The sequence below is a fragment of the Cavia porcellus genome, unplaced genomic scaffold (genome assembly GCF_034190915.1).
Source record: "Cavia porcellus strain 051 isolate PalLab524CR breed Dunkin Hartley unplaced genomic scaffold, mCavPor4.1 scaffold_19, whole genome shotgun sequence".
Classification (NCBI taxonomy): Eukaryota; Metazoa; Chordata; class Mammalia; order Rodentia; family Caviidae; genus Cavia; species Cavia porcellus.
In genome coordinates, this window is record NW_026947502.1 from 44,249,326 (window position 1) to 44,263,623 (window position 14,298).

A 14,298-nucleotide genomic window follows, 5' to 3' on the forward strand; every position below is an offset into this window, starting at 1 on the left:
TCTCATCTCCTGCACAACACACAGGTGAGTGATGCTCCAGGATCCCCACTGCCACCCTCCCACACTCCCATCCTGTATCTTGGGACTGAGTGTCACTCCATCCCTGGTCTGGAGAGTGTGACTGTGCCTGCCCCCCATGCTGTGCCTCTCTGTCCCAGGGGAGCATAGGGACTCTGGTCCCCCAGGCTCTTCTTCTGAGCCAAGCCTCAGCTCCTCCTGTGGCTGTTGGGGTGGGGAAAGAGCCCATCTGGCCCCACCCCACCCCCACCCTCTGCCTTTGCCCAAAAGCAGCCCCAGCACGGTCTGACGTCAGCGCCTGGAAGGCGGGTCAGCCCTGGAGGCTCAGAGCTGAGGGAGCCACTCCTTCTGCAGCAGCCGCCCGAAGGGAAGGGCGAAGGCACGGTGAGTTCCCTGTGGCTGGCCTTGCCCCAGCTGCCCAGCCTTGTTCTCTGCCTAGAGGGGCAGAGAGAAGAGGGACCATGAAACTGTCCCCAGCCCCAGCAAACAAGCTTGTCCCACCTGCCATGGTCATTGCACAGGTGGAGAAACTGAGACCCCTGAGAGCAGGTAGGCTGCATGAAAGGGTGCTGAAGCCTCTGCCCTGCCCTGGAGTGGAGGGGCTGTCCACTTCCCAGGCTGCTGGACATCTCCCAACTCTGTTTAATTTATTCACTTTGCACTTGTGATGGGGCTCAAACTGGGCTGTTTCCCCACCTGTCAAGGCAGTGGGATGGCCCTTGAGGCTTGGCTGGGAGGGAGTTGGGGGACCCCAGAGACACTTGGTATGCTCTGGGATCACAGCTTTCTCATCCTCCAGGATGGGGCAGGGCTAGGACTCCAGGGTTTGTGGGATCTATGGGGACTTCCCATGGAAAGCCAGTCCTGCCACCCCCAGCCCAGGACCCCTGTCCAGCCCTGGCCTTTCCCCTGCCCTTTTAGGGGTAGGGAAACTGACAGTTGCCTGCTCAACCCCCAGCTCAGACCCCACAACTGGCACTGCCTGGCTAGCAGCCCTGTGAGAAGGCAGCAGGACCAGGGTCCCGAGAGGGTCAGACGAGATGGGAACTGGCCAGTAGCCAGAGTGCCTGGCGAGGCAGACTTGGAGCAGCTGGGCGGCTTCAGGCAGGCAGGAGGCTGGACTTGCCCTCTTGCCCTATAGTCTTTCCTTGACAGGTCACAGGGGCTCTCCTTCCCTCCAGGTCTGTCTGGCTACATAGCCAGGAGCAACTCTCTGGCTCTCTCTTAGTTGGGGGGAAGGAGGAGTGTGCCCAGGTAAAGCTGTTATCTGCTCCCTGCTGAGGAGGTGACGCCCCTTTTGTCCCAGTAACCTGGTGGGACTGGATGGGCTTCAGCATGTACAAAGGAGGAAATAAGTTTCCAGTGGCAAGTGTAGCTTTTCAAGTCATTCATTTTTTTGTCTTTCCGGTGGCTGTGCCCTGCGGGGAAACCCAGGATACTGGTTCAGCTGGGGAGAGAAAAACAGGAAAGCAAAGATGTATAGAGTCAGTGGTGTAGCTAGAGGGGTTGAGGGCACAGCATGAACTCTAGCTATGCCAGGAGCATGCCAGTTAATGGAGCCTGAGCATGCAGAGCTGGCGCTCAGCCTGAGGAGCCGATAGGACAGAGCCAATAAGCCCAGGGAGGGAGCCTCACTGAAAGTATAGCCAACACACCCCTGCACCAGGACAGTGGCCTGCTGAGCCCTGCTCTTCCCTCTTAGAGAAACTTTCCTACTTGGCTCTCTCCTCAACGTGCCCGAGCTGTGCCCTCTGTAGGAGGGGCTAGGCCTGTCTGGGTCCCTTTGGACTCCCATTGCTGAGACTCCAGTCCAGGTTTTGGACACTTGCTCCTCCAGACACATTATTAATACCACTGTGTCCCAGCCACAGAAGCTTGAGGCAAACACCCTGTCCCAGCCTGTTAGAGTAAGTTCAGAGTAAGTTCCCTGCCGGACACAAACAGGAGGACCTACTGGGTCCTCCCTGAGCGGAGTTGGCAGTAGCAGCAAGACAGAAGAGCTCTCAAACCCAGCTCTTCCTACAGTTTGGTGGCTCGGAGAATGCAACCTAACCCCTCCATGCCTGAATTTCCTCACTGCCAGGATAGGGCCTGCCACACTCTCCTGGAGGCACCTCGGAAGCATTGAGAACCCTGGAAGGGCCCCAGCAGAGTCCCACAGTTAAGGGCTTATAGTTCTCCCCCAGGAGAGGAGCTCAGGTCTCAGGAGGCTGAAGAGGCTTCTGTGGGGGAGGACTGTGAGTCCAGGAGCCTACATCATGTGACCTGGGCAGAGGGAACAGTGCAAAGGCCTGTGTGCCAGCCTGAGGGTCTTGGAAGCCCCAGGAAACTGCCAGTTGGCACTTACCAAGGAACCCCTGTCTGGCAGGGGCTTCTGCAGCTATTGTACCTGGGCTAGTGGAGGGTAGTGAACCAGGCAACAGGGAGGCACTGACTGGGGACCTGCAGGCGTGCAAACATCGCATGCCACCACGAGAATCCCTGCAAACTCCTAGTCCAGAGAGACCACGACCCTGCCCACTGCTGGTTCCTTCTACTCCAGAAACACATGGCACTTCTGTCACAGCTGAGACCTGCAAAGCTGAAAGTGTCTCAGATAGTGACAGTAACAAGATAGAGCCCAGAGCCCTCCTCCAGTGTTCACTCCACACTTGAGAGAGGTTACCTTTCCATGAGCTGGGGGCAAGGAGCACTTAACTTCCAGCCAGTGCCCCTGGGACCTTCCAAGTGACCTAGGGCAAGATTAACTCCTTTTGGAGTGTTGAGTAGAGTCCAGTGCATGAGTAAAACAAGCAAGAGGCTCAGATCAACCCAAAATAGCAGGCAATGTTTCCAAAGCAGATGTCATGAAACCAAGAATAATTGTAAAAATTAACAGGCAGAGGGTGACCCCAGTAGTAGCCATTTTGGCTCTGGAAGGCCATGAAGGTCATCACTCCTGGTCCAGAGAAGCCACAGTCCTGGTTTCCTTCTACCCCAGCCTATGTGTGCCTGATCCTGCCCAACCTGGCTTTGAGTCCCAGGTCTACCAGTTGTGTGCTAAGGGACCTTGGGCACATGTCTCAGATCGCTGGGTCTCTGGCTTTTCAACTGTCATATAAGTGCAAAATGACCCACAGGAGAAGGCCCTTGGCAGGAACTTGAAGCTCTCAGCAGGGAAAGCCTTGGAAGTTCACTCTGCCTACCCTCCACACTTAGTTCTGCTACCAAGCTGTAGGTAGCATGCCAAGTCCTAAGCCCCCAGGGGCCAAGTCCTGGCCCCTGGTCCCGTGTGCAGTAGGGCAGAGATGACCAGACTCTGGGAAGAGGCACCTGCAAGGCTGCTGGGCAGCTGTGAGACCTCTCAGAGATGCTGGATGGTGCCCTCCTCTCCTGCCAAGGTCTCTTTATCCAGATCAGGGACCTAGGGCAGGTGCCTAGGTCTGTGGGCACACAGCAGACCAGAGAACTGAGAAGGGCAGTGGGATGGCTGCATCCATGCCTGGGGTAGAGCTGTTATGTGGCCTTCAGGCTGCATAGAACAGGGCCCAGGAAAGAGGTATGGGACAAATAACTGGGGGGAAGACCCCCAGGTTCATGGGCCTCATAAAGGCTCTGAAATATCCTGCACTGAGCCAGGGGGACACCCAGTCTCCTCCACTGTGGGCAGGTTAGAGCAGGTACAAACTGCACCTGCAGCCCCTAACACCTCACTGGGGGAATCCATGGCCCTTTCTCACTGATTCATCTACCCATCTGGGTTTCATTTAGTCAGTCAAGAAATGCAACCCACAGAGTCACCAGGGACAGAACTGAGACTCTGCCAGGTGAAATGACTTACCTGGGGGGCAGGAGGATGGCAGAGAACCACTGCCACCAAGGGGCTGGGCTGTAGGCATGCACAGTCATGATGGGTAATAAGGGTGCAGCTTGGGGCATGAGGTGACTCCAGACCCCTGCCTCACCCTCGGTGAGAGACTGGGTGGGCCAGGGAGGGGACTGGGGCTACGACTCTCACACTGTTGCCAGGTAAGACACCAGGCCTCACCCTGGCAGCACTGGTGGGTTTCACTCAGGTTTCTGGGTCATCCTGGGGTACAGAGGCAAAAGAAAAAGAACAGGCAAGAGCCCTACCCACCCTACCTCAGCCCACAGCCCAAGATGCCCACGTTCTTTTTAATTTTCTTTCTTTCTCTTCTTTAGACAAGGTCTCATCGTGCAGTTCAGGTTGGCCCCAAGTTAACTACATAGCCTGGGCTGTCCTCAGACTCTGCAGTTCTCCCATCTCAGCCTCCTGGGTGCTGGGGATTACAGGTGCGCTCCCATGGACACCCATACTCTGCCGGGAGGGCTGCAGTACCCAGCAGTGGGGGCTGCCCTGAGGTGGGGGGAGCACTCTGGAAAGGGCAGCAGGGAGCGGTAACCTACCGTCGGGGCAGGAAGGGGAAGGCCTCTGAGGATGAGGAGGAGAGGTAGTAAAAGGCAGGAGCCATACCAGGAAAGTTGGACAGGAAGCAGCCTGGGCAGAGGCATGGAAGTGGGAACACACAGTGCTCCAGAGGGGAACCTTACCGTGGAGCTCTGATCTGAAGATGGCTGTAGGGCTCTGGGATGTTGGGGGCACTACCCTTCATCTTCATGTCCTCCTAAAAGGCACCTAGAAGCTTAAAAGACCTGTGGCTTGTGGGGCTCTGATTTCCCCAAGGGGGCAGGGCAGGGTGGCAGAGCCCAGCCGTATTACCTATCTGCACTTGACCCAGGCCTTGGTCCCACTGAGGCCCGACAGCCCTGTGGGGCAGTAGGATCTGATGTCCTCAGCCAGGACGGGGGACTGAGGCTCTGGGAGGATCAGGCCAAGGCCAGTCAGCACCAGCGGCTCCAGGAACCTAGGAAGGAGGCTGGCAAGGGCCCCTCGGGCTGGAAGCTGCTGTCCTGCTGAGCCCATCCAGGCCTCTCCCGCAGAACTCATCCCTCAGCCTCGGGCCACTTAGCCTGCAGCCGTCTCCTCATTGCCTGGTTTCCTGTTTCTAAGCACCTATCATGTGCTTGACCATGCACCAGTAAATCCCTTGGCATAGTCTACTTTGTCCACTTTATAGATGAGGAAACTGAGGCTCAGACAGGATTGGATGGGGCAATCCAGAAAAGAGTCAGGGTTTGTTATTGCTTTGCAGTGCTGGGAATGGAAGCCAGGGTCTCTGCACGTGTTAGGCAAGTGCTGTGCTACTGAACTACAACCAAGACTGGGAGCCGAATTCCTGATGGCTGTGCTCTCATTCCCTGCCTCTGGGCACCCCCTCTGACTGGGCCTTGCATGCCCATTGCAGGGAAGTGTCCAAGTGGGGACAGGCAGAGAAAAAGCCTGAGCTGGTGAAGTCTATGAACCCAGCGTGGCTGAGTCCATGTGCAACCAGGATTCTGTGTGACTTGTGTCAGGGCTTAGTGCATGACCAGGTCAAGGGTTGAGTGTCACAGAGATTGAGATTCATCAAGCTGTGGCTCCATGTCACCAAGATCAGGGCTTAGCCTTTGTGTGAGACCTGGGTTTCTACTCTGAATCAACACATGTGCTTTGCCCTCTCTCTCCTCAGCTGTCTGACTCTGGGGTGTCTGTGGTCTGTTCCCTGAGTCTGGAGGTTTTAGATTCCCCCATGTCTCCGGCTTCTCAATGGCACTTCTGGGTGGCAGGCAAAGTGGCCTTGGGGAATTTCCTGGAAGAGCAGGACCCTGGGGCCCACGTCATCCTGAGACTGGCTCCCAGAGGAAACATCCAGTGATGTTTATTTGTCTCTGGTTGTGACACTAATTCCAGCCCAGTACAGACAAACTAGAAAGCCAAAATGCATGTAGAAGGGTACACTAAAGGCCCTTTTACCATGGCATCCCTCGGTTGTTGGGTCTTTCCTTCCAGCACTCCATCAGTGCTAGAGGCAGACATGCTGCATGGTCCCCCCCTCCTTTCTGGAACCCTCAGGCCTCCCTATTGTGGAAGGTCAAGCCCACAGCCCTGAGGTGCCAAGCTCCCAGGCTCCACACCTGCACAACATCTTTTCCTGCCCCAAACTCCCCATCCTTCAGATCCCACCACATGTATGGGGACAGCAGCAGGGCAGGATGCAGGCCTGGGCAGCCCAGATTCTTCCCAGCAGCCCAGAATGGCAGATATCCAGGGCAAAGAGTTCCAGAGGCATGCTGGGTAACCTCAGGTAGGTGCCAACCTCTCTGAGCCTGAGAGTAAAGGTGTTCTTCCAGACACCTTCCTCCCACACCATACCCTCCCCAAACCAGCATCCTTTACTGCACCCACCTGCTGCTAAGCTGGTCATTGGTCCCCAGAACCCCAGGAGGCAAGGCACAGCATCTTGTTCCAGAATGGAATGGCAGACCTGCTGTCCAGGGCCCTGCAGCCAGTTCCTGGGAGTGGGCAGTGTCCAGCCTGTTTATGGCAACAACCACAAGGAGGGACACAGGAAGGGAGACAGTGGGAGGGCCTTCTTTTCTTCTGCAGGAGGGTAGGGGCACTGGGCACCCACAGTGTCCCGCATGCCCACCCCTTCTCCCTGCCTCCCCCCAGAGCTTTTTCCTTTCTCCTGAAAGGGCTAGAAATGTCCTTATTTGGAGGGTCAGACCAGCTCATGGTGGGGTAGGACCCCATTAACCCTTCATTTATAAATAAAGGGATAAATCAGAGCTGAGTTAAACACTCCTCGGCAGAAACATAAACAGAGTGGGCAGCTCCAGCCCAGCCCCTGCCCGCCCTGGTCCCTACCGCCCCCGCTAAGAACACGATGTTTATTTGACTCACACTAGCTGCCTGCTGCTTCGATCTGACTCCAGGATCTGGCCCCTCAAGCTACCTAGAGCTGGGGAGATAGCCTAGCTAGTGGGGACCTGGGGACTGGATTTCAGCCCCTACCCAGCCATGCTGAGCATACTAACCCCCGAGAAGGTCCAAGGTGTGGACCTGAGCTGGCCTGGGAGCAGGTGAGAGCATACAGGCCTCTGGAGAAAGGGGGCATGGCAGTGGAGGTGGGGCACAGATGGGAGAGACATTTTGGAGGTCTTGGTGGGCCACTTTTCCCAGCAAAACTGGCTTATCAGCTATCACCTACATATATGCCAGGTGCTGCCTTGCCCTTGATCCAGGCCTGATCAGGTAATCTTCCCAGTAGCAAGGGAATCCCAGTGATATAGGTTAGAAAACAAAGGCCAGGTGTGGGGGTGCACACCTGTAATCCCAGCACCCAAGACACTGAGACAGAGAGACTGTCATGAGTTAGAGGCCTGCCTGGGCTACATAGTGAGTTTAAGCCAGCCTGAAATACATTGTGAGACCCTCTCTCTAATAATAATAATAATAATAATAATAATAATAATAATAATGGATTAGGAAGCAAGGTATGGAGCAGTTAAGTGACTTGCCGGAGGATGCATTGACTAAGTGGAAGTCAGGATTGGAGGCAGGCCCTGCATCCACACGCTTGAGCCCTGTGTCTTGCATTTGTCTTCAGCTTTCAGCAACAAATGCATTCACCTGTCCAGCAAGGACAGTCTCAGAAGCTTTAGCATTTGCCAAAGCTGCACCCTGTGAGTGGCAGGTCCACGGGCGTGGAGATAGTGGCATCAGGCTGGGTGAGGCAAAGCCATTAGGATAGGGTCGCTGGGGAACACAGCAAGCAGATGAACCTGATGGGACCTTGGCCGCAAGCAGACCCAGATGCTCCATGGATAACCCTGTCTCCTCCTTGGTTCTAGGCCCCAGTCACATGTTCAGCACCATGCCCTCTGAGTCTCCAGCAGATCCCTGGACTATGACCGCCCCCAACACCACCACAGTGGCAGCATGGACCAACGCCAGCGTGCCAGAGGAGGCCCTGTTTTACCTGTTCGCCCGGCTGGACGAGGAACTGTACAGCACCTTCCCAGGCCTGTGGCTGGCACTGATGGTCGTGCACAGTGTCATTTTTCTAGTGGGGCTGGTGCTCAACGGGCTGGCGCTGTATGTATTCTGTTGCCGCACCCAAGCCAAGACACCTTCAGTTATCTATACCATCAACCTGGTGGTCACTGACCTGCTGGTGGGCCTGTCCCTGCCCACACGCTTCGTGGTCTTCTATAGTGCACGCGGCTGCCTCCGCTGTGCCTTTCCCCATGTCCTTGGTTACTTCCTTAACATGCACTGCTCCATCCTCTTCCTCACCTGCATATGTGTGGACCGCTACCTGGCCATAGTACAGCCTGATGGTTCCCGCCGCTGGCGCCAGCCAGCCTGCGCCAGGGCTGTGTGCACTTTTGTGTGGCTGGCAGCTGGTGCTGTGACCCTGTCAGTGCTGGGAGTGACGACTGGAGGGCAGCCTTGCTGCCGTATCTTTGCACTGACCGTCCTGGAGTTCCTGCTGCCACTGCTGGTCATCAGTGTGTTCACGGGCCGCATTGTATGTGCACTGTCACGGCCTGGCCTGCTGCGCCAGGGCCGCCAGCGCCGAGTGCGGGCCATGCAGCTGCTGCTCACGGTGCTCGTGATCTTCCTCGTATGCTTCACTCCCTTCCATGCCCGCCAGGTGGCCATAGCACTGTGGCCCAACCTGCCTCACCACTCAAGCCTTGTGATCTACCATGTGGCTGTGACCCTCAGCAGCCTCAACAGCTGCATGGACCCCATCGTCTATTGCTTCGTCACCAGCAGCTTCCAGGCTACCGTTCGAGGCCTCTTCCACAGGCATGGAGCAGAGTATGAGACCAGTGGCAACATGGTTGTCATGCAAAAGAGCTCCAAGGGCTTAGTCCCCCATCACATCTTTAGTGCTGGGCCACGGGCTCTTGCCCAGGCCCTGGCTAATGGACCTGAGCCTTAGGCAACAGTATCCACAAGGAGCCAAAGGTCAGAGCCATGAGCAGTTGGCCAGCTAGACACTGGCTTCTGAGCAGGGGCAACTAACTGGTTTCATCCTGATCGATGGCTCCTGAGTCCAGTGTGCTAAGATTCTAAGACTACTGTGCTGTGGTCAATTAGTGATGTCTTCCAAGGCACAAGATGGGGTGTAATGGTCTCAATGCCAGTTACCTGTCATCCATGGAGGAACACTGTGTCCACTGAAAATTTAGAATGGTAGTCAGGAGCTGGTCCTTACTTGGGCCATCCTGTCCCCAGAAAGAAGAGCTCAGACAAAGCAACCAAGATGATTTAGGTACTGGAGTGCCCAGGAGAGTTCAAAACAAAACCTGCAGAAAACTATATACACACAGGTGGATAACAAAGACAGAATTATCATGGACACAGTGCTGCATGCAAGGAGGGAAGAGACTCAACTCTGCCAGGTGCCCCGCCAGCCCCAGGCATCGCTCAGTTACCCAGGAAGATGCTCACAGGGGCTGGGCCATGAACTCAGCCTTGGCTTTCTGGACTGACACTGGATTTACAGCCATCCCTCAAAGGGGAGAAGATTCCCGTCCACTGCTTGATGCTGGGTAGGGGTCAGTGACATGCGCAGGTGCCAATGCTGGGCAATGGCAGAGTCAGAATCCAGAATCAGAATCGTAACCCAGCCCCACTGCCTCTGATGCCCCAGCTCCTCCTTCATGGATATTCTCAGAGCTTCCCAAAATCTCCACCCTGGAGAGAACTCAGAACACCCTGACTGCTGGGAGGACACCAGAGTCCACATCTTGCTGGACAAGGAAAAAGGAAACAAAGGTACACGGACACTCAAACTTGACCTACCAGCTGAGAGCCACCATATTCCCTTTACTGTTTTCTCCAAGAATACCAGCAACTGGCCCAGATGATCTGATCTGGGTCAACATGTCTCGAAATACCTTCAATGGGAAGACATTTTTCTGGCATGGATCTTTGACTGCCTCTTCTGGGCTGGACTCCAGGATTTCCTTGAGTGTTTTCCATGGAGGATCAGAACCCCAGGGGCCTCTCCAGACTGGTAGGGGTTGGGGTGAACAAGAGGCATTCTGGGCATCTCTACCCTTGAACTTGGCCACTGAAGCAGGTGAGATGGAACCAGGCCCCAGACTGGGCCCTGGTCTCCTGAGAAAAGGATTCCATGCTCATCTGGCTAGTTCCCTGTGTGGCTGGGAGTGGGAAGTGTGGGAAGTCAGATCCCAGCAAAGTTCCCATCTCCAAATTCAGGGTCCCAGAGAAGGGTAGGGTGGGAAGCAAGAAGGCTTTTATACCCCATTTTATAGACAAGGATACTGAGGTTTAGAGGAGACAGGTTTTGCCAAGGTAACAGTCAGAGTACCTGGCCTTCCAAGACAACACTGTTCCCACTGACCCTGACTGGGGCCCTCTGGCTTAAGGACTTTGTGAGGTGACCAGGTGGGAGGATGTGAACTCATAGTCTCCCAGTTGAGATGCCAGCCAGGATACAGAGGAGCCAGGACTCTGGTGGGATGACTTCCTGGCCTAGCTGCCTAAGAAGCAATGGGCATGGTTATCATCATCATCGTCCTGATGCTCGCTGGATGCAGCCCCAGCCACCTGCTCCAAGGCATCTCATTCCAACCCAGAGCTCCACAGGACAGGGGGATCCTAGCTCTTGGGCCAGTGGGTAGCTGGGCTAGGTCATCTACAGAAAAGTGCTGCTGGCTGGGGAGTCCCTGTATTGTGGGCTCTGACAGAGTGCCTTTGAGCCACCCCTAGCAGGCATTCACCCAACCAGAGGAGAGAGAAAGTAGGGGTCAAGTGGTGGGCCTCTGCATGGCTGATACTTCCCGTGTCCCCAGCATTGTCATTCAGGGTCAGGGGTGCTGGACTCCATTTATTTTCATGCTCCATCTCAGGGGTCCTTCGTGGTCCCAGATTCTGCAGTGGGTTTCTTGGTGCCCACCTAAGTCATGTGACCTGGGTCATGAGACCCCAACCTTGATTACCCCACGATACCATGAGGACCCCTCACTGGGCATGGCTGTGGGGAGCCAGAGGTTGGTGGGAAGGAATGGTCAGATGGGAGAACAACCTGGGCCAAGGTGGGCGAGGTCTACCTCCCTGGGGGCTAGGAAAGGGACCACACCAGCCCACTTAATTTGCCACATGAGTTTGTGGCCCCCTTTCTCTCATAGCCCATCCTCCCTCTTATGCCAGTGCTCTGGGCCCCATTGGCCCCCTGCTGTTCTTCCTGTTTTTTTTTTTTTCCACCCTTTTCACAGCCGCCCCAATCTTATTCCCTCTCTGGTTATCACTCTCATTTACACTAATCAATGAACAGCTGACATTAGCGGACTGCTCTGATTAGAGTTGGAAGGGGTTTGATTTTTCCAGAATAGCCTCTTTTAGGAGGAGGAAGTCGCTGATATGTATGAGCTAAATCCTTCTCATGTCCCCACATCTGAAATGCATCCACTCAGTCTGGGGTTCTTGGGGCCTTGCAGGTTCTCAGACTGCAAGAGTCTGGAATGTGCCAGCGGAGAGGATAGTTCCCACTGCAGTTCACAGGACAGGCTACCTGCCTTCTGGGGTCAAAGGGCAAGGCCTCAGGCCATCCTCACCATCCTCGGACCTCTGACTGCTCAGATAGTCCTGAGTTTGCAAACTTGATAGGCTGGCCTCAGTTTCCCCATTCCCTATGCTTCTCCAGAGCCTGGCAGGTCCAGCCATGCCTGTCCTTGGTTGCTCAGGCCAGGCAAGGAGGTCTGTGTGTCCCCCAATGCGTGCTCCATTCCTGGATTTTCAGAGAGCCAGAACGATGTGAAATGGTGTATTTATATCTGATGTAAACACTCCCCATAAGGAGAAATACTCGTCCTGAATTAACGCTGTTTATGCCCTGTGCCCACAACTTGGCTCCCAGTCTGTTAGGCAGGGGTCAGTGTGGGGTACCAAGCTGGGGGGCCTGGGTGCCACCCTCTCTGTCTACCCAGTGTTCCGCAGAATGTTGTTCCTCCTCAATCCTAGTCCCAAGCTGACCAACCAAGGGAAGGGACACAGAGGTGGGGCAGGCACCCAGTGCCCATGATGACCAGTCAGATCCCCAAGAGGTCTGGTCTGGGAGGAGGAGCAGCCCCCAAATGGGCCTCTTAAGTGCTGTGAGTCATCAGGCTGTCACCATTTCACAGATGGAAACACAGAATTCAGAGCTGGCACTAGAGGGCTCCACTCGGGCCTCCTGGTGTCCAGCTCCAGTCCCGCGCACAGCTAGCTCTGGCCTCAGCAGGGAAGCGCTGGGTGGGGTGGCTGCACGCACTCATCACTCTCCCTGTCTGGCACCGCGGAGGCCGGAGGCGTCTGCCGGTAAATATTAGGCCTTGTTTAGATTAAACACCATTAATAGCAGGAAATATCACCTTGGGCGCCCACCCTGGCTTCCTGGAGGCCTGGACACCAAGGCAGGGCTGGAGCCTGTCAAAACTGGATGCCTGGAGCCTGGCTGTGGCAAGTTCTAGACTCTGGCCTTGGCCTTCCCTATGCTCAAGGACACCTCCTGGGAAGCCTGGGGGACACCCTGACTCTCATGTCCTAGTAGAGTTGTGATTTCTGGGGCTCCTGCACCCCAATATTACCTCTTGGGAGGCTACGCATGCATAGAAAGGCTCCCTGCACTCCCATTCATACCCTGGTTAGGGGCTAGGAAGCAGGGGTGGTGGACATAGAGGACCCTGTGGATGAAATGAAGACATCAGATGCCTGCTCACACCTAACCACCCTCTGGTCTATGTGCCCAGTTCACCTGGGAACCCTGATAAGATAATCCCAGGCCCTTACTGTCAGCCAACAGGAGGGACTGAGTCCCCACTTTACCTGCCTGGCTCCAGGATCAAGGCCATCCCATATCCCTGACCACCCCAATAAGAGTCTCAGAAAGCTGGCCAGTCAATCTGAAGGGTAGCTAGGGCCATCTGACCTGGAGGGGTGGGGCCAAGGGCAGGATCCAGAGGCAGGAAAAAGGAGGATGTGAGGAAAGCAGGGGCTGGGGAAAGACAGGAGGAGGGGACTCCTCCCACGCGCTCCCACCCTCCCCAGCCCCTACCTGTGGCATGCACCCCATTTCCACAGGACCCTTTGGCCCTCAGCAGACTCTGACCCTACTGGGCTCCAGCCTAGCATGCTGGGAGAATCACAACTCATTCACATCAGACCTAGTCCACCACCTACCAGTCTATCCAGCACCACCCCCTACCAGTCCCTGCCCTTCTGGGGCTGCCTGCCATGAGGTCATTCCTCCACACTGCACTCTAGAACAGAACAGGCCATATGGCCCAGGGCCCTCCACACTGCATCCCACCTTACGCTGACCCTTGGGGGCTCTGCATATGTGAACTTCTCTTGTCCCCAAGTCCTTCTCATCCTCAAGATAACCTCCCCACAGAGCTCAGTGCTGGGCTCTCAGTTGCCCAGTAGCAGGGCTGAGGGACACCAAAGGCTGAGCAGAGACTGGGACTACTGGAAGACTTCCAAGAGGACGGAGTGTGCCCCAGCCACTCTATGCACCCCAAGGTTCGTCCCAGACAGGATCTCCTCCAGGACATTGAGTGCCCCTCAGATGGGCTGGCAGGGCCACAGGCACTTCACTACATTGCACAGATGAAGAAACTGAAGTCACAGACCCCACTGAAGGGACGCACACTGCCCTGATTCAGTTGTAACATAGCCTGCTGACCCTAAGCCTCTAGCCCTGGCTTTGCTGTCTGCAGCTGGGAGCTGCATACCCAGTCTCCAGTGCTGCTGGACTTCATGACCCCTGAACACAGACCTCAGCCATATCCCTCCCCTTTTCTGGGCCTCAGTTTCTCATTCAAAACACAAAGTCTGGACGAGGTGCACCTCTCAGTGCACTGAGCCTCCTGCTCCTTCTGTGACCCTTGCCCGCCACGCCTGTGTCCCCAGACCCTGCACAAGGACTTGCTTGGGAAAAGTGCTGTTTCCAAACCACCCAAGGCTCTGTACCTCAGCTTCCTGAGGCTCTCTCTGGGCAGGGGGCAAGGACACCCTTACCTGCCCTGTACTGAACTTTGAGCCCAATGAAGGTGTCAGCACTTTCCAACATGCCAAGATGTCACCAGACTCCCAGGCATATGCCCTCCTATCCAGCTGCCCAGCAAGGGCTACCATGGGGGCCAGACCCCAGGGTCAAGCTGGACCTGCCAATGTGTGTGGCACGCATATGCACAACAACAGGTTTGCATTCTGATAACTTTGCAGTACTGCCTGGCTAAGGGAAGTCTTCAGTATGTTATACGGATGGGTCCATAGGCATCACTGGTCACCAAGTATGACACACTGACCATCAGAAGCTGGGGTGCTCAAGGAAAGACTCTGGGGAGCTAGGAGCACCAGAGTCACCACCATCCTGG

At 55.6% G+C, this 14,298-nt stretch overlaps 1 protein-coding gene across 3 annotated transcripts; it reads left to right on the top strand.

Moving 5' to 3' along the window:
* Nucleotides 1-337: 337 nt before the first annotated feature.
* Nucleotides 338-13,711, top strand: Gpr20 (G protein-coupled receptor 20). 3 transcript variants are annotated; one of them, XM_013156251.3, is made up of 2 exons: nucleotides 338-402; nucleotides 7,753-13,711. In XM_013156251.3, the coding sequence occupies exon 2, from the start codon at nucleotides 7,764-7,766 to the stop codon at nucleotides 8,850-8,852; it is 1,089 nt and encodes a 362-aa protein (XP_013011705.1). In that variant the 5' UTR covers nucleotides 338-402; nucleotides 7,753-7,763; the 3' UTR covers nucleotides 8,853-13,711. The 3 variants fall into 3 exon arrangements, with proteins under 3 accessions (XP_013011705.1, XP_013011704.1, XP_063087052.1); XM_013156250.3 differs by lacking the exon at nucleotides 338-402 and adding an exon at nucleotides 409-567; XM_063230982.1 differs by lacking the exon at nucleotides 338-402 and adding an exon at nucleotides 4,206-4,311.
* The last annotated feature ends 587 nt before the right edge of the window (nucleotides 13,712-14,298 follow it).

Coding starts and splice junctions, on each gene's coding strand:
- Gpr20 (XM_013156250.3), top strand. CDS start 480: ATGAAACTGTCCCCAGCCCCAGCAAACAAGCTTGTCCCACCTGCCATG. Junction 568..7,752: donor ACTGAGACCCCTGAGAGCAG/GTAGGCTGCATG, acceptor CCTTGGTTCTAG/GCCCCAGTCACATGTTCAGC.